Genomic DNA, 27767 nt, shown 5'->3' with positions numbered 1-27767 from the left:
ATACTCCTTTGCTAAATCCTCCAAGATCCACACTATTAGAACCAACAAGAACCTCATGTTCAAGCAATATTTATACCGCTTGCTCACTCTCTATATCATGGGTTACCCTGCACATTCATCTCTTCTGTCAATTTACTGATGTTTGTGTAGCCTCTCCCATCAGTTTAGCCTATCTTAATTCAATTCTTCTTACTCAGGTGTTGCAGAAATTTCATGGTCACAAATAAAAATAAAACACTTAATTTGTTTGTTTTTCTTAAAGTAACGTAGAATGGAGCAAAGCCTCATGGGAATGGGGAATGTATTTATTGACAGTCAGATTAGCGTGGGTTCTTGCTGTTTTATTTTACCCAAGAATGGCAAGAAGAGAAAGGAGAAAGGACGAGCCGAAAAGACCAGACTGAAGAAGAAGCGGATGCTGAAGGATGCATCAAAGTGCTAAAAAATGGCAAAAAAAGGCTTCAACGAGTGCTCCAGGGGAATTGACTGAAAAACGGGTTAGTTAGCCTATTTGGTAACGATTATCTCCTCATTGCAAGTAACATCATCTCAAATGAGCTCCATTTAAGTCTTGGGTTTGAAATACCTTGTTCATAAGCAAAACATTTATGACCATTTTTTTTCTGAATGAGTGGCAGTATTGCTATGTGTAATGTCCTCCATTTGTCATTTAGCTATTTGCAATGCTAAAACTGATACAAACGCAGATAGAACTTTATTATTCTGAAGTTGCATGTTGGTATGGTAATGACTAATTAATGGATAGGCCTATATTTAGTTGGGAGGTGGGGTGCATTGTATACCCCCTTCCATGCAGCCTATACTAACAGGGGAAAACACAATTATCATTATGCTGTAAAAAGTTGAATTTGTATGTGCGCCTGTTCCGTTTTTCCACCTAGTCTCAGAATTCAGTCAGACTGACAGAAGTCACGACTACAAGTATATGATGTTATATTTCAGCATCTGTTTATTAATAGAAAACCCATAACAGCTTTAAACCTACACTTTATTGTCAATGTGCATTTGTCTAGTGGCCAGGTTTCAGATATCCGTTAAGTCCTTCCCAGATGCGTAGACTTGGCTGGCGTTAGAACAAGTGGAGGAATTCCACACAAAGAAACGTAGCATAATTTGGGTTTAAAAAAAAAAACTTTTTGTTTGTGTTATTGATGAATGGGGGGTTTGTCTGGTGGTGGGCCGTGCCGTCAACATTTTCCCGGTTGATTTTAGTTCCCCACTCCGCCTCTGGATAAAGTGTTAGGTGAAATATGGAAACACTTCAACCAAACTGTTATGCATGTTCAGAATATGAATTCTGTAACCAGTGAAAGTACGTATGTATGTATACAGTGGTATGTAAGACAAATGCGTTCCATGCAGACATTAAACCAACTACTTTCAGTTTATTTTTAGAGCAACAAACACTGAGATTTCATGAATGGGAAAGTGTTCCCTTCATGTCGCATTTTAACACCAATTTCCACCCACTTCCATTACCTTGGCATTATCACATTGTAAACATTTGTGAAACATTTAAAGTGCTCTTGTTTAATTTAGTGAGAGGACCAAATTGAAAAGAATGACTGAAGAAAAAGTGATTTCAATAATATTTCATCGAAGCACAAATCACAATACACCAAGTGTCTCCGACTCTCTGCTTGGAATTAATCTGGGTTTTGCTTAAATGCATGTTTAGATGAAGATGTTTAGAAGACAGTGTGTCACAAAACACATGTTTTGCCTTATCAAACACAAATGTTGTTATCATACAGAAATCAGTTTGCTGTCTTAACCCTCTGAATGCCTTAAGATGATTGATTGTGTTGACATGTCATTTCCTTTGTCACTACATTATCCTTCCACCAGGACGGAATTGTGACATATGCACAAAAGCTGTGTCAACTTGAATAGCTCATCAAGTACCCTCTTGGGTTTTCTTTCCCAAAATAGATGACTGAGTCACACACACAATGAAGAGATTGTGTTTTCTCTCTTCTTTGCGGAGGGGCCAGAGAGCCACCAACAGTGACTTCCATTCTGTCAGTCTTTGTTTTATCTACAGGCCTGCTGTGTTCATCTTGCCCTTTAAGCACCAAGTGTACAAGCACAGGCACAGATGTACTCTTTGAGGGTCAATATATGCTGCTGAATTACCCTGCTTTAAACCTTGAGAGCCTCATGCACGCCCACAGCAGACAGTCGGCGGTTTATGTTGCGATAACGACAGCGGAGAAGGTCACGATAAGTGGAGCGCAGGTCTCGGTTGAAGAAGGCATAGATGAAGGGGTTCATTAGGGAGTTGGCGTAGCCTAACCAGAGCAGCGTGCGCTCCAACCAGATGGGCACACAGCTGCACTCCACTCCACAGATAAAGGGCCTGGCAGTGGACAGGATGAAGAATGGCAGCCAGCACACAGTGAAGACCCCCACAATCACCCCCAGTGTTGTCGCTGCTTTCTGCTCCCGCTTGAAGATGGAGATGTTTCTGCGCTCACGGTTCAGCAGGCGCGATAAGGACGCGCATTCCTCCACCACGCCAGGCGGCTTTAGGCCCTGCATTCGCAGCGCCTCATTAGTCACTGTTTCGATGCGCTCGCGGCGCGGAAGGTCAGTAAAGCGGTGCTTGGCGCCACTCTTGCGAGCTGCCCTGAAGATCTTGTAGTACATGACCAGCATGACCACCATAGGGATGTAGAAGGCTACAGCAGTGGAATAGATGGTGTAGCCAAAGTCTTGGCTAATGAGGCACACACCGGCTGTGTGGACGTTTTTGGCCCAGCCGCAGAAAGGCGGCAGGGTAATGGATGCTGACACCAGCCATACTCCCAGGATCATCTTTGCCATTAGCTGACCGTTCTGCCGGGCAGGGTAGGTGAGGGGCCGTGTAATCCCCAGATATCTTTGAGAAAAGGAGACAAAAAAGTATCAGTACTAACCTCCATGCAGACTTTCAATTTAGGAATAAAAGCAGTTGAAGCTACTTTGACATTTCCTCTAAAAACATTTAATACCTTGTTCAGTACAATAGCTTAATCATAGCAAAAACAAGGATGATTTATCACTTATGCATGCACTCAGACATTCTGCTGAAGCAAGAACATCTGCAAACTGCCTTTAATTGAGATGAAAGTAGTGTAGTGGCCTCAAATACTGGTACACTCATTTCAAACACAGGCATTTCAATGAGAGGTCATAAGCTCAGTCATTGCCTGGTGGGCCATTAGCTGCTTTTCTTTGGCTTTGGAGGAGCTTAGCGGGTAGAGAGGGAGCTATCAATCAAACAGGCAGCTCAGTGGTTTCAAAAAGCAGCTGGAGGTGTCATGATGATTAAGATAAAGTGAGTTGTGAAAAGCTTAAATTTGTACAAAACTGGAAAAATAGCCACTGTTCTCACCAAATGATCAATCTGTGTGTACCTCAGCGTGATTTTGCTGGTAGCCCACAGCCTTCATCAGCATCAAATGCGTCATTGATGAAAGCTGTATATTTGACACTTCCGGCTATTTTTCTTGTTTCTGTCTCTATGGTTAATCATAAGATAAAAAGCTTCGGGGAGCACTGGCCAATTTGTCTCAGCATCCAGCAGTGATGCTATCAGCACTGTGGACATCAAATTCAGCTCAGTCAGCCTGGGATGGATTTTTCACTCTATCAACGGCTTTTAGATTTTGAGTTTATAGGAGTAAGGCCCAGTCTGAACGATTGCACATGTTTCTTAAGGTTTATTTCAATTAGGACAGACAAGTGAATGAAGTAAAGATGAATGTTTTAGTTTATAACAAATGATATGTGATATTTAAGTATTGTTTACAAATAGGTTTGTTGCAAATGCCTGTGACTCTGTATTCTGTTAAATTCCTAAAAAAGACAGGCATTAATTACATTAACTTTGTTCTTGTTGATGTTAAAATTACTCTTAAATCTATTTCAGTCCTTTTGAAAACTTTGCAGGTAAAAAATACAGCAACAAAAAGATTTTTGCAAATACAAAATAGTTCATAATCTACATTTTTTGTTTTCTACAAGCTTACTGGCTTCAGAAACTGGGGCACTGTTGTCCAGCATGTCCGCTCCACAATGTAGCTTGTTAACAACTGACAAGTTGGTAGTGATCTAGATCACAAGCACTTGGAAAGGACAGTATGGCTACAACTGCACTGAGGCTGAAAGCACACAATTACATCACACACACACACACACTCACACACACACACACACACACAGACAAACACACACACACACACACACACACACACACAGACCCTGCCCGCCCCCCACCCACTCTTTCTCACTCACACACACGACCACAACACACCCTGCCCGCCCCCCACCCACTCTCTCTCACACACACACATACACGCACACACACACAGATCAGACACAGATCTTATGTTTTTTAATTAGCTCAGAAAAAACTACACAGAGTCACAATATTTATGTTCCGTTCCTATCTGGGCCACATGTGTACCATAATTCAGCAGGCACATGAGGCATGTCACCTACATGGCAGTAGTATCAGTATTTGTCAGCGTTGCCATGACAACACGTGAAACGCCCATCATTTTTCTGATACAGGTGTCATTATTTTGTCGCCCTTGGCAGCTGGAGTAGACAAGTGGTAGCCTAGATGACCCTGAGACACAAGACTGGAAAGATAGCCAAATACACATGCTTCATTTCAGTCCCAAAAAAAATCCTGAGAAAACACCAATCTAAAACCTTGACAGTAACACTGTGGTTCCCATTGAAACTATTACAAACACTATTACACATGTTTTTAAAACTCCCTTGGCTCAGGTTAGTTGTGCTCACTGAACATTACATAACAAATACTGTATACTGTATTCAGCTGAAATCCTGCTCCACCTAATTTACAACCCTCACTTAAAATATACTTTACGCTTTGCAGGAGGGCTAAACATCCAGGCAAGCAATGTCAAATAGGTATAAGTAAGATCCTGAGATGAGTACACTCCTGTGGGATTTCTTAGGAATACATAATAGAAACCCAGTAATGCAACACTTCTCTTTGAATGCATTATTCAGTAATGAGGAAGGTGGTTAAGGTACTTATTTGGGGGGTGGGAAGGGGGGCAGTACTCCACATACCCATGACTCATCTTCAGCCCTTTAGAAGGCAGAGCTATTTTCAGATACAATCTCATTGGATACAATTCCCCTCACCGTCCTTTGGAGAGAAACTGCCATGTTGGCTAAGACGGCACACATGTTTAACACTTTCTTACACAGCTTCTGCTTGTATTTAGTAGGCAAGCCAACTGGTCTGGGATCGCCAGTTGGCTTTATCTTGTACGTTTAGACATAAAGGGATTAAACATTCCAGACCTGTGAGAGTTGAAGAACAGGATAGCAAACATGAATGAATATATATGAATTTATGATCATGAAGAATCATTGCAAAATGAGGTTTATATACACAATTAGGTCTATATACAGCCAATAATGACATCACTACAACATACCAAGGAAACATAAAATGCACAGTCAACAAATTCTCACTCCCAGCTCATCACATACGGGTGCTTGGTCAGGACCTCATGCTGTAATTTTTAGACCTGCATGGCAGGGTGAGGTTTAGGTAACAAAGCCTTACGTCTAGTAAAATATCATGGTTTGGGTTAAATAAGTATGTTTGTTATGTAACTTAAAGTGACATTAGTTAAGTTTGTTGCAAAAGTATCAAGTATATTTAGTCATATACAGTGTATATGTATATGTCATATATATACACATACAGTCCAAGTTTGTTTGACCCATCAATCTGCCCCCACCTCCGCCCTACTTTGGCCTCTTTATCCCTGCAGGTGCTGTCACATTTTATACTGTCATCTCACCATGCCGTGGTCAAGCAGTTGCTCTGAGCTTCTAATATTGCAGCGCATGGGCTCCACAAAAAGTAATATATGTGTGTGTGTGCGTGTCTGACAGTCAGCACTGAGTGACACAAGTTACAGAGGGATGAGTAGTGGAGAAATAACAGAGTGTAGGTTAGCTAAAGGTAAGGGGAAGCTGTTAATGATTTGGAGGAATTCTTTGTAATGTGTAGCTCTTTCCCCTCCATGTTAACCCTCTATTGCATGAATTATTTTTTAAACATGGTAAAAATGTCTTGATGTGTTTTTATTACTCCAGGATGCTTAAATAATGCAATTGCAAAAAAATTGGGGTAGTTGGTAGTTTGTTGCCATATGGCAACAACGCGCATTCGTAGAAAATGCCAAAAAATCCGTTATTTCTTTAAAAACATGCTTTTATTGAAATAATTACCAAACAAATTCAACTTATATGTGTCAAAATGTATATTCCAATGTGTTTACCGTCAAATTAGTTTAGTTTTAATTGTAGTTTTTGATAATTATTAATAATAACACTGTAATAAGTCTGTCACATACACCTGTAAGAAGACACACGGATACAATGTACTTGATTAGGTGCAAAATAAGCACAACACACTGACTAAACTTACAACTACTGAACTATATGTCACTGAAAACATATTTCTGACACATAATCTTCCTTTAGGAACTCCTTATTTAAACCAAAAGGGTATATTGACTATAAATGTCATTGGACAAACAAATAATTTGAGTGCGCACACATAATTTCCTTTGGAATAACTCATTTTTATTGGTGGGCAATTCATTTACATTTGTGTGTAATTAATAATTTAGAAAATATATTAATTACAAAATGGCTGGAATAACATAATATAAATACATTTTATGTTTTTCTTTGAAAATACTATAAATAATTGCAAACATAGTGTTAGAGTAGCCTAAAGTTATAGTAATTCAATTGAGCCCATTAGCTAAAATGTGCACATTTCACGTCAATATTTGCATAATTTTGCCATATGGCAACAATTTATTTTGAGCCTTTTACATAAAAAATAAAACATTTTAACTGGTTTAAATGATGAAAAATTAAAGTTTACTTATTCCAGATAACAGTTGAATTTTTTTTTTTTTCAAAGAAATGCTTCTTAAATGGAGAAAAACAACTACATTTTGGCTGATCCTGGAGCGTGGTCTTTAGTGTGGCACAGGTCCAGAAAAGGGGGGGGGGGGGGGGGGGGGGGGGGGGGACAGGACTCTGTGGGTATGTGAAGTCATCTTCACATACCCACTTATCTTGAAGTTGAGTACAACTTCAACATAAAAGACCTATTTACACAATTAAACAAAAAACAATGCATTTTACATGGTTTATTGTGAAAAACACTAAGAAAAAGAATTTGTTGCCATATGGCTACAACATGCAATAGAGGGTCTCTGATGTGACTTCGGCCGCAGAGAAACATCGGCCTCTGTAGTAGCGTTATTGGTCACAGGTAGCAGCAGAGATGAAAGTGCGCGGTTCTTTTACTTTTACACAGTAAAACAATTTAAAGGGGAGCAAATTATTGGTCAGATTACCACCACCCAAGACTATTGTAATTGGTTTAATCCCAATAAACCAGAGCATGTTTGTCTGGCAGGTCTGGCAAATTGAGACTAGTGTCTGATAAATGTAACTCTCTTCTAGGTCTGTTTTGCTCTATAACTACTACTAGGGAAATACCCAGCTTTCCAACAGCTAAATGTTCTATTATGTTCACTAGGCTAGACTAGCTAGTTGCTAACCTGTCTGTCAGCTGTCTGGGGATGGGCAGGTGTACGTTGGTCCATAAAACCCCAAATGAGCTTAAAGTTACTAAAAAGCTCATGTCAGTCAGACAAGTTTCATATGGAATGTTTATTGCAACAGCAGAACGCTGTTTTCCGACTTCTTTTTCAGCAGTTGCGTTGACAAGGCAGAGGGCGAGATGGGATAACAGTGTGTGTTTGGTCGATGACATGGATAATGAGGCATGTTACGTGTGTATGAGGCAGCGCAGCTCTAGTTAACTGCCTAAACTAGCCCGGAGGCGGCGCTCCATTAGGGCTGATTTTGTCAATTGTCAATAAAGAAATATTTATCATAGCAGCTTCAAGGAACATTGTTTTGTCAGCATGGTATCTGCAGTGTGCAAGTAATGAGTTGAATGTAAAAAAAATATAATATAAGAAATTGTAGCATATTTAAAAATGCATAACATATTTTAAACCACATGGGATACCTCACACCTCAGAGAAAGCACATAATCGTAAAAGAAAACTGGCAAAATATTATAATCACCTCCCAGAAGACACCATGCACTAAACTGTAACAGTGACACACATGTGGAGTTTAGAGTGTGTGTGGGTTTTTTCTCTGGAGGATTTGGGACATATCAACAGACGCAGCAGCCCTCAGGATTACCTTGCTCCTGACAGCGTGCCCGAGCTAATGGAGAATTCTATTACTTCCGCTAGGCTACCAACTAGGGCAGCTCTGTGCTGAAACAGCGTAAGCAGTCCTGCTGTACAACAGTCGTCAGTCATCTCCAGGAAAACCTCTCGAACCTTTTATGTCTCAGAGGGGACACACAGTGCAATATTTACCAAGCTGCAGTTTGCTTGAGTGGAGGAGTGGTAAATTTAGAACAGGTTCTACTGAAATAAAAGTGACATGCTTGAAAGGGAGTTCAAATGACCGATAATTTTTCCCAGAGAACCTCTCCTCTCAGCCATTTAGAATTCCTATGTCATATACTTGAGGGTAATCCATAATAAGTCTGTGAGAAAGTGAAGTTTTGCCCATTTTAGGCAGAATATCTTTTTTTGTTCCACTTTATCTGTGTGATTTAAGTGCGCTCAAAGATGCAGACATCGCCTGAAATCAAAGAATTTGGGTTGGAGAAGTGTCTCTTCAAGAACTGAGTGCAACTGGGCTGCTTTTTATCCAGCAGTCAGTATAGGGTATTCACTGTGTTCATGCTTGGTTTGTTTTCCATAAAGTGAATGAGAGTGCTGAAAAAGGGAAAAAATCTGAAAACACCCAATCCTTTGTTCACTCTGTGTTCAGTGCAAACTGGTCTTGGTGAAAAATATTTGAAAGAAAAGGTTGCTTCTTATTGATTTTTTTGGTGTGCAATTTTCTAATAATACCAGCTGTACTAACCCGAAACAAACAAGGTTTCTCTTCAGGTAAAAAGTAAATGACAAGAAAATTGAAACAGTGTTACAGTGTTTATTTCAATGAAGATTTCATCACAGAGTATTATTTTGAGCTGCCTTAGACTGAAGAGGACCAAATCTGTCTAGTGAGCGTTCTGGGATTTCTCCGACATCAGACAACAACCTCAGTCCTCAAGGAATGTTTCAGCTCTCTTATTCTATTTGAGGAACCTTGAGAAGACAGACATTGAGCTGCTTCTCTCACAGAGCACACTGCACAACATGAGCAACCCTGTTATTTCCTCCTCAGCAAGGAGGCAAAGGAGTAATCCCATCTGTTATAAACTCTTTTTAGATCAAAAGAACATGCACCTGTTTCGGTCCGGTTCTGTTTTGTTCTCTGACTTGTGCTCATGTGAAGGTTGAATGAGTAAAGTAGCTGCCGTCAACTTGCTGCTTGCAAAAACCAAGTCATCCCTGGACAGACTTCAGTAGCTGCTCCATCCCTCGGATGTGTCTGTTGCCGCCAGCCACAAGACTGCCAGCTTAGGTCAGGCTCATGTCAAATAGCCGAAAGAACAAGTGTTGGCAATTACTTTAGCCGACATGTGGAACAAGATTCTTGGGAATTGCTACCCAAGACAAAAGAAAGTGTAGGCTATAGGCCCAAACTGTGTATACTTTAGGATGACCTAAGGCTTATTCTGTGCTTAATTCATCTTTTTGATGAAATAAGATAATAAACTGCTTATAGTATATGTTGTAATTTCCGTTTCCCTTCATTGTGATCATTTTTGTGCATGTTGTTAGATGGGCAACGATGAATCGATAATTTGATTAGCTGTTTAAATTAAATGCCATCTATTTTGACAATTGATTAATCTGTTTGAGTCATTTAAAAAAAAAAATGACTCAAACAGGCTCCAGCTTCTAAAATGTGAATATCTTTTAGTTTCTTCTCTCCTCTGTGACAGTAAACTGAATATCTTTGAGTTTTGGACAAAACAAGACATTTGAGGATGTCATTTTGGGCTTTGGGAAACACTGATCCACATTTTTCACCCTGTTTTGACATTTTTATAGATCAAACAATCGATTAATCGAGAAATTAATCGTAAGAGCAATCGATTATGAAAATAATCGTTAGTTGCAGCCCTACGTGGTTTACAATGTGAAAAAGCCCAAAGTCCACCCAAAAGGGACTTACCATCTCCTTTAAAGACTTCTACCAGCGACTACCTTGTGAGGCATGTCTGGCCAAAAGTTATCTATAATCCATTCAGCTTGATTCAAAATCTTAGGCCACCTATGAGCTCCTTCAATAATTCTGTTTTTCAATCGCTCACATGTGGCAAACCTGACAACCCTATCAAAAATTATCATGTTTTGCTTTCTGCTCTTAATCATGTTGCAGTGGTAAACTATTCTTAACGGTGAGCTATTTACAGAGTGATTGTGTGTACTTGAAAGGCACACCTATAAACACCACTTCCACTCCTCTGACTTTAGGTCCTGATGGCTTTATCGTCTCTGTTTCACTTCCTCCTAATTGTCGTAAAGCACCACTGTGGATATTTTATGGCCTCTGCTGCACAGCACACCACCTGTCCTTATCAGGAGTTTACTAGCAATCATAGCAATAGAGATGATGGGCAGCTATTAGTGCCACGGTGATAAATGGATTCCCCCTACAGTCAGCATGTCCAACCCTGTCAGAGCCGGCTGTCCATGAACAAAACAATGCAAATACTCTACAGGCTTTACAGAATAAAGGAGTAGAGACTAGGGATAGCATTACAAGATAGTATATCAACTAAAAGCTACACATAAATTCAGCAACACAATAAAGGGTTATTCGGTTGAGCCACAGATGACTAAAGTATTTTGCAATCAAACAGCAGTTTAAGGTGATTCCTCCAGCTTTGTTAAGCAGATCAATCCACTCCACAGAAAAACACAGCAAGGGGACTTAACAGTGGGCTGTACTCAAAATAAGTTAGTTCTTTCACCTTGTCTTCCAACAACAAGACAAACGTGTTTATAGCTGTTTCCACCAGCCACACTCAAAAAAGGGTTTGAAATGCCTGCAAGGGTAGTGAAAGGTTGGACATGATAATTATTCAAATGGGAATTTGTGGGAGGCAAGCATACTGTGGCCCTTGTTTGTACTTAAGAAAATCCATTACTTTCTTACTTCCACACACCTTGCCAAATTTTTGTCTGGAGTGGGCATGATTGTCTGTTTCAGAAAATTACAAAAAATGTCAGATGCAGCCCCCGCAATTTAACATTGGAAAGGTGAGACAGGGTGCACGGGTTGAAAACACTGTTTGACCATCCAACAATATTGACTCATGATCATCCTGCAACTACTATTTCAAGCACAGGAATTTACTTTCTTGCTCAACATGCCCTTTAGCCATATTATTGTTGACATTATTATATATTAATAGCTGTCATGCTCTATGAGATAAAAACACACCACCATGTTACCTTATTTAGCTACTGCTGCTGCCATTTCCTATTTAAAGTGGAGTACAGTTCGTAAAAAAACACGCACACAATTCCCATCACACATTTAACTTAACGTTGTTCTCCACTCCTTTTCGGCTCACTCTTTGGACTCCATGTCCCAGCGGACTCTGATAACATCATCTGGCCTGATTCTTTACGGGTGCTTCATTCTGATAATGGACGCCTCGGAGAGTTTCTTTCAGCTCTTCCAGTCCTCAAGATCCTTCAAAAGCACTCACACACATCACTTGATCTGTGATCCATGGCTTGCAATAACTGAGTCAAACAGAATCATCCAACTCTATCTTCTGCTGTACGCAGTTCATCATGACAAGAATATTTCTGATTTAGGATTAAAATTATGATATAAAATGTTTGGTTTGACAACTTTAGGCCAAGACTTTGGTTTCACTGTGGACAATGAGAACATAGAAATCCATTATTTATTTGTCGAATGATTCTGTTTTTGTCATCCAGCCCTCACAAACCAGTAAAATAATTTTTGGGTGACTCTGAAATCATCTTTACATGCATACATACATACATACATACATACATACTATATGGTGATCATTTGATCATTATCTTTAAGTGTGCATTTTTTTTTGTCCATCTGGAAATCCCTGTTTCCTATTACATTATATATTACAAAATTGTTCTCCCAATTACGCTGTGGTTGCATTTTAGTATATAAAATGTATATACATTTTATAATGTATACACATTTTATATACATTTTAGTATACAAAATGTAACTATACATGTATCTACCATGCCAGGCATTCAAAGACCTTTGACTCCAGAGGCAGGGGTTTGCATCATGTCTGTGATTACATTTAGGCAACAAATTCCCACTTTTTGTCTCATGTTTCAAGTCACTGCCCAGTTCTTCTGTATTAAATCAAGACCATGAGCTCTTCCTCTTACTGTTTTTGTAGTTCATATTCTGGAGCAGAAGCAAATTGGTCACAAGCTTGATTTTCATGGCCCCACCAAAAATATCTATTATGTAAGCAAAATATTGAGGTTATCATCGAAATTTACATATGCTTAAACAACAGAGATGTTTATTTTTCGACCAACAAAAAAAGCTCATTGTCAACAACATTTTCAGTCATACCTTGTGTCTGAGGTGTTTTAGGGGAGAAGCATGTGTTTTCAGAATGTTTTTCAGTGTGAGAAAATGTACTTCAACATACTGAATGGATTCTTGCCTGCTTGCTTTTTACCTTCAGCCATTTCTTACTTCCATTATCCTGGCAGCCATGGTGACCAGATTTGTGATGCTGCTACAAAAGCCTCTCAAGACCACTCTTTTGCCAGGAAAATGTAATTTGCACAAGTGAATGCATGCCACTGTCTTCAGAAAGAATCTTTAATGTGCGTCTAATATATAATATGAAGTGCCATTACTACCCACCAAGATGTACACCCTCTGACAGCCCCAAATCTGCAAAATCTTTTAGAGAAATTCCAAAACGGTTGTTTAAATGTTAATTATCCTGCTGACTCTCTCTGTCCTCATTATTATACAAGGACTCAAGTATGTTAGTGGAAGGTGAATAAGCATGTGCCAGCAAGTTCATCTTCCTCTCTTTTTCCTGTCATGATAATGTGAGAGAGTGAATGTGAAGAGCCCCTCCATCTTAGTCACCTTCCCTTTGGTTCTGTCACCGAGTGCACACGCTGTCTCTAAGGACACCTCCAAAATTAAAAAAAAAAAGCTTTGAGGGAGTCTCAGTGGTGTAAGACTCTATTCTCCAGTTTCTCCCATTTTACTTGTTTTACTGACCTTTTACAAAAAAATCTTCAACTATTTTAGTTACCAAGGATACCACAGGCAGCTCCTTTTTGAGCCGACTGAATTTCTCCCAATTTGGAATCTAGCCAGCAGTTAGTGCACCCAATGTAGCTGTGTGGCCCATTATATGTCATCATTTCGTGGCTCTGGAAATCGAAAAGGACACTGAGGAGGAGTTGGATCCAACTTGTTCCTGAGTCACTCCCATGTAATATAAAGGCAAAACATTGTGGACTTTGCTTTTTCTCCACCTCCTATTCTCTTACTGACCTTTTACTCTTATTCTAAAACTCCACTGAGTAAGATACTTCTGGCCAAATTGTATTTTTATGAAGGTTTTATCCCCAGAATTCATCTTATGTGCACACACACATGGAAGTTTCCGTCATGTATTTCTGATAAATTACAATTCAAGATTGTTGTTTATCTATTAGAAATTCAATCATGTTCTTCATAAACACAACAACAATCATGTATAAATAAAAAGCCAAACCTGTACAATTCATGCATAGTTCACAAAGTCCCTCTATTCTCTCTATCAAATTCACACTTTAACGAACCCACAGCAACGGAAAAACTCTTCCATCTTTCAATATGTTTTTGTGTACTTACTCCTGATTGCAGTGTAATTTAAAATAAACTCAGAAACTCCCCAAAATGATTGATGTTCAAGGAAGATACTCCAGGAGCCCAAGAAACAGTTTTCCCCAAAATAACAAGTGTTGTTAGATCAAAGTTTTTTTAAACGTATTTTTATGTTTTATGTAAAGGACTTTGAATTGCATTGTTGAAGGGTACTATATAAATAAACCTGCCTTACTTTGCCTAAGGCCTCCCCCTACGGATTAACCTAGCTTGGACAACAGTTGTGTGTTCATCACTGTGTATAAATAGTCATCTAACGCCATCAAAGAAGCAGATATGTACAGGTCTTCTCTTTCTTGATTATGTGCAAGTGTCAATAATTGAATGTGAAGAAAAGCTTCTTGTTGATTCTTGACATAATGTATGATTCCTGAATTTGTGTGCTCTCTTTTTCTCAACCCAAACAGTCCAGCTCAGAAGATTTGAGACCTTTTGTGATCTTCTAAATAATTAATTGGATCTGCATTATTATTCAGCCAGATGTTGGGTCTGCCATTTTAATGGCAAATATGCAACCTAAAATTAAACAATTTACTAATTACAGTGGCTTGAGAACGTTTATACACCCATGCTAAAGTTGATAAAAAAGATGAATAAAAAAACGTCTTTTGGAAATTGATCTTAATGCCTTAATTCCAAAAATTTAAGAAATTCTTTTAAGGACACCAATTTTCTTTGTGAATGAAGAATATACTGTATTGTAAATAAATAAATGTTCTTCCCTAAAATACAGGGGGCACAAGTATACACACCCCAATGTTAAATTCCTAAGGAAGCTGGCACTTATGGTCATTATGGAAAGTTATCCATGCCTATCTCTAGGTAAGGTGAAGGGTATGTGATGATGTGGGGTTATTTTAATTTCAAAGGCCAAGGAAACTTTATCAAGATGCATAGTATCCTGGATACATGAAATAACTGGCCTTTAAAAATAAAATCTGCCTGCCTCTATGGGAATCTAACAAAGGGGTGTGTAAACGTATGCCCCCTCAATTATAGAGAAAACATTTATTTATTTACAATACATTATTCATTCACAAAGAAAATTGGTGTCCTTAAAAGGTTGGATTTTCCCAAGTGTTTTGAATAAAGGCATTAAGATCAATTTCCAAAAATGTTTTTTATTCCTCTTTTTAATCAACTTTAGCAATCAAACTTTCTAAAGCCACTGTTTGAACATATATATTCAGATCAAACAAAGGGGAAACATGCACAAAGGGAATAGTCCTAGGCTACTGTACATTTAGCCAGCAAGACTGATATTGTTTTCCAGGAGAAAGTAAATTGAATATAATTTGATTTTGCACCAGATGACATTAGAACACAAGATAAGGAGATGGAATCTACGTTCCTGCCTGAGCACAATGTACCCTAACCACAGAAAACCATGACTGATAATAGGAATATTCATTATAAGAGCAATTTCACTGCTGTTTATCTCACCTGTGAGCAGTGAGAGGGCAAAAATAACTCTAAGTTATTAAGTCTCTCTTTACTGGCAAAACACATTTAGATGTGCAATATCATATTTGTACTGTACATTTCCAGGATTCATCTTCATACAGGCTCATTTGAAAGCTAGACAAACAAAATACCACTTATGGCTGAGCCAGCACAGCTGTGACAACAAGGTAATAATACTGATTACAGTGATCCAGTGAAATAAAGGTCACTGTTGTGTTGCCAAAAGCAGTGCACATAATGACGGTTTTGAAAGAGTCTAGCCATCATACTAAATAGCGCAATGACCCTAATATGAATAAAAGAAATGGTGTATGATTCTTATAAATAAACCCACTTAAAATAAAAACAACTACAGTATGTTTAGTCTGCTGTTGACTAAATGCCACTAGCCTTGTGTCTTAAATCATAAAATCATTCATCTGAGAATCTATATAACAGATTTTGGGGGGATTAAGTGACACTAAATCCATCCGGAGATTGGCCGGACAGTCTGGGCAGCGGGGGAGGTATTAAATTCGCTTTGCCACACTGTTGTGACAAAAAGAGAGCTGAGCCGAAAGGCAAGGTTCGAAGCAGCGGGCCTGGGTACAACTCCAACCTGCGGCTCTTTGCTGCAGGTAGTTTTCCCCCTACCATTTCTTAAGCTGTTCTGTCAATAAAAGCCTAAAAATGCCTCCAAAAAATCACAAAAGAGATGCTCAAATCATTTGTGAGGAACTCAGAGTAGAGCTGCTAAAAGGAGCCAGTTGAGGTTGTTTGTGCATCTGGTAAGGATGCCCTGTGGGCGCCTCCCTAAGGAGATGTTCCAGGCACATCCAGTTGGGAAAAGGCCTCGGGGAAGACCAAGGCCGGATTCCGGATAAGCGGATGATAATGGATAGATGGGTTGATGGATGGATGGATGGATGGATCGATGGATCGATGGATGGAACTTTGCACTGGTCTAGAGCAAAGTAAATATCATTGTTAGGGAAGCTACTTTGATAGCGTAGCTTTACGGGCTATTACTTCACGCTGGAAGAAGTTGAATGACATGAAAGCTACTAGCATTTCTGAGCACTTTAAATGCAAAAGCTCGACAACAACCTGTGGTGAGGTTGTTTTGGTCAGACCGGAATTCCTATTCCCAGAATGTAACATATACACTAGGCCTTTCAAAGAGTGTAGGCCCGCCTACAGTGCAATGACACGGTTAGTGGTCGGATGTGTCTTGGTCAAGGGCAATTTGGCAGTGATGGGTTGCCATAACTCTACTGTTTTCTATTTTACACCTGAATACAATCTTGTTTTAGTGCTGGGGGTTAGATCCCTAACTTCTCAGCATCTACCTGACCTGAGAAAATTCCGGCTATTAAATCACATTGAACCACATCCAATAACATCTTCATCATCTTGGATAATGAGTTTAGAATTAACTGACAACAGGCTAAGATTGACTAATCAGGGAGCACTGAGAGAATTCCCGGTGGGCCAGTCTGTTTTATGGATGCTATTCCTAGGCTGCCTGCACTCGCAGCCCCCTCTTTTTTAATTATTTATTTATTGTTGCAGCCCACAGTATGGTAAGTATAACAGTGTTATGTTTTGACAACCCTAATCAGCAGCACTTTGCTAAAAGAAAACGACATGTGTCACCTGTTTAAGGATGTGACCGCGTGCAAAAAGAAGCTATAAAAATAATATTGGCCGCAAAAACACAGCATAATTGGTGCAAAATTGGTGCTGAAAAGGCAAAAAATTAAGCTCTAGATAGTGACTTGGCCAGATGTGCTAAACTGAGCAGCTTTTTCATTAAAACCAGCTTTCAGTTTCAGAGTAAACTGCCAATGGAGATGGTGACATGGGTAAACAGCAGTCCTTCAAACATAATACAACATTGCCTGCAAACAACCATAAATCAAACTTTTTCTTGTAGCTCTTCAGTGGCAGCCACTAGTCTACTAGTAGTTTGATGCTAACAGTGACTATGAAGACTCAAGTACCAGCCATAAGCCCACAACTACATTGTGTATTAAAAGTGGCCAGACGATTCGGCACTACAGTAATTAAACTGACTTGACTTTATCAGAAAGCGTTGTAAAAATGAGAGATTTGTGGAGAGAATCATGACAATATTTTAAAGGTCCCATTGCATGAAATTTCCCTTTATGAGTTTTATTAACATCATAATGCATTCCCTCGGCCTGCCTATGGTCCCTGAGTGGCCAGAAATGGCGATCGGTGTAAACCACACCCTGGGTATTAGCACTTCCTTTCAGAAAAAAGAAGCTCAATTGGACCGATCTGGAATTTGCTCCTTATGAGGTCATAAGGAGCAAGGTTATCTCCCATTTCTTTGCTTTGCCTACCCAGAAAATTTGGCCTACCCATGAGAAAGAGAGAGGCATCCCGGCTTGCGAACAAGCAAAGTGACAGTCGGTCAAAGCCACACTCCAACCCTCCACCTTACCCCCCCCTCTCTTCTCCTCAATAGCATTTAAAGCTACAGATAAAAAAAGAGAAAGCTCATTGTGGGACTGGCTCTAGTGGCTGTAATTTTGCACCAAGGCTGAATTTGGTGAATAGACTTCAGATACAGTATTAGGGACCACTGAGGCATATAAATGTATCCAAAAAGCAGTATGCCATAGGACCTCTAAATTAGATTTAATGTCAGAAGCAGAGCCGGTAGTGTGCAAGGCATAGGTGGTGTCAGTGTGGAATGCACATCTAGGCTGTTGTACCACAGTGTGTGAACAAGAATTTTTTTTTACAGAAAGACACTGAATTACAAGGCTGTAGAGAACAGTGTGCTATTGCAGACTCATACTAAGGTTTTACTTACATTATTTTAATATGATGTCAGTCGGGAAGTAAAGTGTGCTGGTCTGACGCATGTAACTCCAGGGCTGAAAAATGAGTCCCACTCCGGCCCTGACTGACAACCACAATAGGTTGATGAACCGCAGTGAACGTATATAAACAGGGATGGTTCAGTGTGAGAGAAATTAATAAATGCCTGCCTGTCTAAAGGGATTCCGTTTATGAGCTGTTTGGCAGCATTACAGTATGCTCAAAGAGACACAATTACTTGATGATCCTTCTAAATATAAATACACATGGATGCACAAGCTTGGTCACTGGTTTAATAAACTTCTTAAAAAACCTCTCAGTAAAAGTGTATTATTGGACAGTATAAATAATCAGTCCATGTACACAGATGCACCAAATGCCAAACCTTGAGTGGCATTTGGTTATCCTGCAAGAGCAGCAACTTGCTTAATGTTCAAATGTTCTCTCATCAACAGCATGATGTGTGTTTGTGTGTTTGCAGCCTCTCAGCTCCATCAACAGGAGACCCATTAACACACTGCTTAGTAAATGTTCGTCGGCCCTTTGTTCAATCTTGATGAATAATGGACACCACCCACCCCCCCCCCACCCCACAGACACACACACACACACACACACACACACACCTCCTTTGTTATGCCAAACACAAAGCATCATTTATTTCACACTAAAGTCACTCGAACCTTTCTTCTTCTTGTCACCATAGAGTGCTAAGTAAATAGGATGACATGCTGGGAATAGCGAAATACATTTTTGATCGCTATCTGTGGAATGCTAACTATCCATCCATCTATCCTCTTTGTCAAATTGCACAGAAAAGTGCAACAAAGTTGGGTATCTCAGCTTTTCAGGAAACCAGGGTTTCATCAAACCAAAGTTCATAAAACTTGAAACATCAACATCTGTAAATAATATCAAGAAAGTACGAAAGAAACATCAAATGGGGGTCAGATGTTTTTTTACTAAAAAAATGAATATGCAAATCATTCAAAACATCAGAAAAACAACCCCCTTTGTAACCTAATTTTCATTTGCGAAAACATTTGACTGGATCTCATTGTTTTAGTGTTTGATCCATTAATACCGCTATAATGCATAGCTGGATCTGGTTCAACAGCTTACTGATTAGTTCCATCGGCAAATCTGATGATGTAAGTGGCTCCCTACAGAGACAAATAAATCAACAAGATAAATTAAATCACAGACCATGTGTCAGTGAATTATGAATCTGTGTGCTGTTTAAAAACATGTACAAGTTTCAAATTCTATTTTTGCTAACCAAATGTAAGATCAAGTCAAAGTTCTCAATTATCCAGTGAAATATGTCAACTTGACCGACAAGAAATGTTCATTTTAGTTATGCTGTATATTCACAGTTATTATTGACTATTTTTGAAATGTTTAAAACATTTTATTTAATTTACTTATTTATTTTAATGTTTAAAATAATGTTCAATTCAATATCCGGTTGATGGATTGGCGCAATAATTCATACAGACAGCACTAATCAACCGTGTTAACCGAGTTAAAGGCAAAAGGAAAAAATGTGATGCAGTAGTTCAACCTCTACTTTTAGGGTGATAAGGCACTTCACAATATCTGTCATCAATTAACTGACAGCTAGTAGGATCAAATATGTTGATGGCAGAGTAAAATATATGCAGTAGGCAGCTATGGGAAATATTTGGTCATGACTTGCAAGCAATTATACCATTTAACAACTCAAAACAGTGTTAAAGAGTAAAATGTACATGTTGAATAAGTACCGGCCATAGCCTCCATAATTAGGGTTTAGTCAGCCTTTAGTGATGGATGAAGAGACAAGAGACAAACAACAAGCCACTGTTTCTCTCCTCCCTTTGACTTTTCTGTCCCCCCTCCCTAAAACACACACACACAAACACACACACACACACACATGCACACACACACACACACACCCCATACATATAGGGTTTACTTTCCCAGGGCAAGGGTTAATGTTGAGCCCTGCACCATCCATGATGGGAATTAACAAATATATGTCTACACACACACACACACACACATTCACTTACACACAGGGTACCATATCTGACCACATTATCAGCGGACAATGTGTCTCTCACTCCATGTGCTTCTGTAATAGAAGTCAACCAGACAGCCAAACAGGAAAGAAACTGAGCTGCGGTTTAGAGTACAACACAGCATCAAAGATTAACATGCCAAATGACTTCTCCCAGCATTTTTATGTAATGGTGCTCTGAAATGTTTTCATCAATAGCATTTTTTACTCTGGAAGAAGTGCTTGTTTATAAGATGTGGGCAGTGGTTGATTTTAAATTTAAATATTGTAAAGATGAGAGTGGTTCGCCCTCTTCGTATAAAACAGCTGTTGTTGCTTGTAACATTAAATGTGTCTTTTGTGGTTTCTAAGCCCTCTAAAAGGTAGCGCTCTCTGTAAACTTGGTGTGATTACATGATTATTCAATTCAATTTTTCATCCTATTACGTACCAAACACACTTTCTGCCCTGATTAAGACTTCCTTTACATGCATGAACTGCCTTTAATCTGATCGCAGTGGCCTAGCAAGAAATGTCCAATCCTCCACATTTCAGCGAGGTGACCAACTAGTGGGATGTGAATAGTGGCTGAGAGAGTGGAGCTCAGGCGTCACATCATATTACCTGAGGATGCGTCAGCTAGGTCAGGTCATCTGTGTATGCTGCTGCGGGTGGATGTTCCCATCTGCACAAACCAAGCGCTGTCTCTCCTGGGATGAACTTACATGCCAACCTCACAAAAATATTCTCAGACATGGAGGGCAGGTCGATGTGGGAGCAGTGTGTAAACTCGGCTCGTCATTGACACACCAGTTGGCATAAAGCATTTGAAGGCTGTGGCTAATCCTGCTGCCATCAAGCCTGATTTCCTCCCTCAAATCCCTTCCAAAAGCTTACGGGTGTGATCACACCTACACTATATTTTCTTTAGTCTGACCCTTGTTGAGAAAGTTTACTTTAATGCAACTATGTGATGTTTTTTTCTTGCCCTACATCCCATCCATCTTCCACAAGTTCACTGATAGTTAAGCCAGGCTATATTTGATTTGCAAATGTAACTCTGTCTCTTGCTGCACCAAGCTCCTCCATTCCTTTAGCACTGTCTTTTCTTAGACGACTCTTCCCACTGTTGTGAATAAATCATTCATATTTGACTTTTGAATTATTGAACATACAACATATTACTCTCAGTGAAGGTAAAAACTCACTGCAGCCAAAAGAGATACTAACTTTTTAGGGAAGTGCCTAAGCCTTTGCCAAAATTGCATGCTTGGGAAAGAGCGGGCCTACATTGATATAAATATATAGCTTCTCTTTTATTCACTTCCCAACACTCAAACTGGACTCTTCTGCTGTGACTGGGTCAATGCTGTGGTGTGTTAGCTTAAATTTACAGTGTTGAATCTCTACTTAAATAGGATGGAGGTGCTGAATGGGTACTCATCCGTAAGCATGGCTTTCAAAGCCACAGACACATTTACACTTACAGTACAAAATCAATACCACTAAAACGTATTCTGCAGTTATTGTGACGTGACCCAGGCCACAGGACGAGCAACCTTTTCTTCAAGTCTGTCAATAGCGTGCTGTCATTGTGAGAAAGGTTACTTGACAAAGGCATGTTATTGCTACAGTATATAAGCATATTGCAGGGGGAGAAAGATGGCAATTCAGATTTGCAATTAATGTAAGACTATTTTCTATTATTTAAGCACAGTGTTATTCAAAAGGTTCAAAACTAATTTCCCCTCCATAAGAATGAACAACAAAACATGAGGCAATAAAACATGAGGCAGCGTTGTAGTTGAGTCACCAACTGCCTAGTCCGAGTCAAATCTCGAGTCCATTGAAGTCTGAGTCACCAAAGAAAAGTCTGAAATACATCTTCTCTTGCTGAACCACTGTCGCCTATATAGACAGACTGCTCAGAAAGTACAAACAATCTTTTAAACATATGTTTGAATTTGTTTAAAATGTCTTTTGCATTTTCAATGTTATATAAGGCAACATTTAACCACAAAAAAGTTGCATGTGTAAATATAGTGACATTAGAATTTGACTGTAAAATTAAACCATAGCTGGATGACCAACTGGGCAAAGTGAACAACTGCCAGGGGCCACACCTATGTGTCTGGTGTGTGGTCATTTGTTTAATTCCTGCATGGTTAAAGGGACACTGGGTGAATTTTACATATTATGTTCAGTTTATTCATCACAGTGAGTAGGCACTGTGAAAAGAAGTATTCTTTAGCTCTAGAGGGAGCTTTCTAAAGCCGTGAAGTTTAAGATACATGAACATTTACCAGGAAGGGAGGCTTTCACAAAAGACACTGACTTGCACTATATGGAAAATGTAGGATTCAGTGTTTTGAGGGCTTGGCTAATGCTTAAGACACTCAGGATAGGTCATGCTCTGCGGTATCAATTACAAACTGGCTCTTGTCAGTGCTGGAGTAACAGTTTAACTAATCTTGAGACAATATCTGCTGTAACACTGTAAAACTTCCCATTTTTGGGATCAATAAATATCTATCTATCTATCTATCTATCCATCTATCTACCTATCTCTTTCAGATTCCACAATAACATTGCAATGAATGTTTGTCATTATGCCAGCTTTGTTTATTCACACCAAACCAAGCAAAGTGAACATACCGGTAATGTGATTTCACACAGAATGCCGGTATTGACGTCTATACAACAGTGTCAGCACCCAGTGTGTGTGAGCCAACCCGCTGTTAATCAACTGAGTGAACCCAACCTGATCCCTTAAACTTCCAACTCTAATTGTAGTGTAATTGGCATCAGAGAGAAAGACAAACGCAGCTGAAGCTCCTGTGTGTGTGTCTAAGAGAGGGGCAGAGTGAGAGAGTGGAACAGAAGGTTACCAGCAAGGTTTCTGTAAGTTATTAATAACTTTGGGTACTCAGATCGCTGCTTTGTCACTTTTTGACCTGGTCAAATGAGGTCGACTCATACATGTAGTCCCAATATACTAGCTACCCCTTTCCCACAGATGTCGGTTCAGCGCTGTGACTACCTTCGCTGCCGCCTTTAAGGCAAAATAACACAGTCTCCCATTCCGTTTTCTAAACTTCTGCACACACAGCAAGGTGGCTTTAAGGTGCATCCATCCCATGTTCAACAGTCTATGTGAAAGGGGCTCCTGTCTTGTAAAGTATACGTGTCCTGTGTCTAAATGTAGTTTTAAATCTTCAAAATTTCACTTTATATTATGGGGGTCTACAACTTGTTTTTGCTCCGGGCCTGACGTGTTTTAATTGGGGCGCTGATTAGACTAGTGTTAAAGTGGATGGTGAGTGTCAGAGATTCTATAGTCTACCAGGGTGACAGCAGTTTCTCTGAAAACATCTATTGAAGCCTGCCAAGGCCCTATAGGATCACAAATCCATTAGCCCCAAATGCTAGGGAGCACTACTCTAGCATCACATTGTCTATATTGACATATGCAGCATCAGCCCTGTAAACCTAAAGGAGCTCTCTGAGAGACAATCAATATCCCTCTGCAGCAGAGCACCATAGTCATCAGGGACTGCATAACCTGTCACAAACAAACCCGTTCAATCCTGAGCCTCATTTGCAGCACTCCCTACTGTTCAGCTTAATTTTCCAATGCATGTCCTTGGGAAGCCTAAATAGCAGTGAGAGATCCCTAATTACAGCTAATTATGGGCCTAATTGGCAATTCCCATCCTAATGAATTATCTCTTTGTTTTCCACTGTGAATCATGTGTCGTACATGCTCTGCATTGTTTAATTATATCAAGCCTGTTTTCATGGAGATCAGCGTAACCAGTTTACAGGTCTGCATGCACAGCTTGTGTAGGGATGAAAATAAAAACAAACTTCCTAATTATTTTAAATTCTCAGTTAAAGTTTTGTGATTGACAAGAAGCAGAGAGATGGGAAAGATCCTCTAAATGGTGTGGTTTAGGTGGGTGTGCAGACTTTAATGTCATGGTACCGGATTCAATCACAAACTCTACTTTCAGACATGCTCCATCACAGGTGGGGGCATTTGTCCTGTCTGACCTTATCACAGCCAATAGAGGCCATGAGACCCGATAGTGCCAGTTTGCCACGCTCCCACTAATCCACCACCAAAATACAAAGAAATGTCTGGTTTGACACATGGACATATTTTATTACTGCAGGTTAGTTTTTTTTGAATCTAGATGATGTCCTCCTTGTATGTTTGCTGGTGTGCTGGATGCAACAGAACGGAACAGAGGGCACTGCAGCTGGCCAATGCCGAAGCAGGGCCACTAAAATCACCCGTGATCCAACACACCCTGCTCACCACCTCTTCAGGTTTAGGACCATAAAAACCCGACTGAAAAAAGTGTCTTCCCCCAAGCAGTGAAACTGTTAAGTGGCTAATCTTCTCATATCACAATCATCTAACCAATGTATACACCTCCAAGTTATTTATTATTTATCTCTATTACTAAGGCTGCTAAATGTAAACTGCACATTCACATTGCCTTCTTTGTTATTATTTAACTGCCTTTTTTATAAAATTGTAATATTAATTTTTTTTACTTTTACATTTTAAGTGTTTGTTGTGATTTCCTGTGCTTTTTAATACTCAGGGAGTCCCCATGGGGATTTTGTGAAAAAAATGTAATTCAACAGGAGGATGTAGCAGAACAATGTGCAACTGGTTCTACACTGACTGAAGAGGCTCGTTCATGAACTAACTCAGGAGTGAGTGGCCACATGTCCATCCATTTGTGGCCTATGTGACCTCTTACCTAACCACCTAAAGGGCTTGTGAGCATCTGCCCAACTAATCTTGTTACCTTCTGTCCAACCAGCCCAAAACACGTCCATACCTTTGTCAATCACACTAGATCCCAGAATGATATCTATAATCCAGTTCCTCCCGTAACATCATTAGCTCGTTGGGCGCACTTGAGTACTTAGTGGTAAACGCATCCACAAGTAAAAAACGTGCAGAATTCTGAGTGTAGTGGGGGGGATTCATCAATACTATGAGCCTCTGTCTCCATTATGGTACTGAGGTTGAACAATGACACCATCACTTTTTTTCCATCAATTTCGTTGTGGATTATTGTGGGAGCAGAAAATATGTTTCCTTTGTCACAAGCAATCAGGCTGAGCTCTCTAATTATGAGCTATGAACTTTCCACATTTTGAACGTGGAATTTAAAGCAACTTACTATGGACCATTTGGGAACTAACTTGCATGAATAATTTTGGTACAATAATGCAAAACACCAGGATGTCAACATTTATATTCAGGCCCATGTGTGTAGTGAGACAGCAAAACAACATTGGTAGTTTATTTTTCTCAGAAGTGAACTACACCTACAGAACTTTTATTTTTTTATTTAAGAGGCGCAACAATAGAAAGCAATGCGATGTGTCCTTTACAGAAATGTAGGACGATGGAAGCAGCTGTAAAGTCGATGGGCGCTAATCCTAAATGCGTAATTAGTCTACAAGAAACACTGCTCATGGTCCGGTCAAACAAAATTAATTAAGCGTGGTATAAATTAATCACAGTCTGCGAATTCATTTTCTGGTTCAGGGATTTCAACCGCACAGTCAATCAGAGGCACGGTTCATCTGGAATTAAGAATTGAAATGCCATTCTCTGGCGTAAAAGACATATTCATTAATTAATTTGGCACTTAAGCTGTTCCTGCCATCAGTGTACCTATAGAGCAGCTTTTAAAAGACCATATATAGGCTATCAGAATTATCTGTTTCATTTCAAATGCAGGGTGCACTACATGCGTAATGTGGGTGTCATTGCAAATTGACAAATTTGGCAACTTACCTATCGACGCTGATCACGCACAGGGTCATGATGGAGGCAGTGCAGCACATTACATCCATGCCGATGAAGATGTTGCAGAACACCTCTCCAAAAAGCCACTTGCCCCCGGTGAGGTCTGTCACTATTACAAACGGCATTACAACTATGGCCACTGACAGGTCCGCCACTGCGAGAGAGACCAGAAGGTAGTTTGAAGGTTGCCTTAGTTTCTTCACCACGCACACCGCGATCACCACCAGCGTGTTTCCCATGACGGTTACGGCCGTGATGATCGCCAACATCACCCCAATAATGATCTTCTCCGGGCGCCCGAAATCCTGCAGCTGCTCCCCGCATGTCTCGTTCCACATGGTTGTGGGACTGATGGTGACCAGGACGTTGTACATGAGCTGCAGAGTGCCATTGATAACTTCGGAAATATCCTCTTTCTTGGTAAAAGTGAGCTCAATTCCCGAAGTATTGAACATCACGACAACGTTTTCTCGGAAGGGGTGCAAGCGACACCTCGAAAGTGCATTCCAATTACGCGCATATTTGGATATGTGTAACCTGCTCTCGACTCCTGTCCAGCGGTTTTAGATCGCGACTGTTGCAGCTGCACCACATCGCGAGTGCCAACAACTCAAACAGGCTTCTTGACTGCTTTATGTTTTAGAATGATCCGTCTAAGTGTTATAGGTGCGCGCTCCATCCCTACGGGGGGAAAATAACACCTACTCCAAAAGTATGACATTTGAAAAAAAAAGTTATAGAATCTAAACATGCCGGAGTAGTTGTTTCTCAATTTACAAACCGGACAAATATGGACTGTTTGCGGGAGATCTATCCTTGTGACGCATCACTAAGGGCGCACAGAGAGGGAGGGATTCGGCAGCGGTTTCAAAGTGGATTCAATGAGTCCAAGCGTGGAAACCATTAACAGTTTAGTGGTTATTTGGGTATTCTCCTAGCTGTGCTCACCATCTTAATCAGAGAATAAAGATTATAGCACGAGTTTGCTTGTGTGACTTTTCATTAAAATGATCAATCTTATTGCACAGGCACTGCACTTGTGTATAATGACAATGAAGGTTTCTATTCTATAATCTATCGTGTCTCTATTTTAAATCATGCTGTTAGTTAATCAGTCTCTGTGTTGTTATAATCGTCAGAATGGGCTGGTTGGAAACCCCTATTACAGATTTGTGTTTAAACACTGCCAAGCCTTTTTTGGAGAAAAGGAAATCATGCAGTAAAGTTTGCTTTAAAAAAAAAGAAAAGAAATCCCTGCTTTCCCACATGCCTCTAGAATTTGAAAAAGAGACAGGAAATGAACCTCATGGCATTTTGCCAGTGCCCCCAACTAGAAAAAAAAAACATCAATAGATCAGCTCAATACAACTGTGAGATTCAAACTCAACTACACTATACACTTTTCTATTGTGCTGATGCCTTTCTTGGTTGCCTTGGCTCCTCAAATGTAGCCTCTGAAGACAAATCTAAAGAGAGAGACCAGCCTTGCTGATGATGCTGGAAGAGGACATAGGGGAAAGCTTCCCAGGATTTTTGCTGCTTGCATCATCGTCCAGACAGCAACAGCTGTGGTGTGTTTGTCCCCCT

General features: G+C 39.8%; 1 protein-coding gene across 1 annotated transcript; it reads right to left on the bottom strand.

The window, feature by feature from the left end:
• Positions 1–27: 27 nt before the first annotated feature.
• Positions 28–26990, bottom strand: htr7c (5-hydroxytryptamine (serotonin) receptor 7c). The gene is made up of 2 exons (XM_034872706.1): positions 26169–26990; positions 28–2902 (listed from the first exon to the last, which is right to left on the bottom strand). Exons 1-2 carry the CDS (start codon positions 26633–26635, stop codon positions 2164–2166), a joined length of 1206 nt encoding a protein of 401 aa, XP_034728597.1. The 5' UTR covers positions 26636–26990; the 3' UTR covers positions 28–2163.
• Between the last annotated feature and the right edge of the window lie 777 nt (positions 26991–27767).

The sequence above is a fragment of the Etheostoma cragini genome, chromosome 5 (assembly GCF_013103735.1).
Source record: "Etheostoma cragini isolate CJK2018 chromosome 5, CSU_Ecrag_1.0, whole genome shotgun sequence".
In the NCBI taxonomy this organism is placed as follows: Eukaryota; Metazoa; Chordata; class Actinopteri; order Perciformes; family Percidae; genus Etheostoma; species Etheostoma cragini.
Note: the sequence above shows the minus strand (reverse complement) of the source record. Positions and strands in the feature narration are given on the sequence as shown.

Excerpts from the sequence above, each read along its gene's own strand:
- htr7c (XM_034872706.1), bottom strand. The coding sequence starts at position 26,635 with ATGTTCAATACTTCGGGAATTGAGCTCACTTTTACCAAGAAAGAGGAT. Across the intron at positions 2,903-26,168 it reads TGCGTGATCAGCGTCGATAG|ATATCTGGGGATTACACGGC; the intron begins GTAAGTTGCCAA and ends CTTTTCTCAAAG.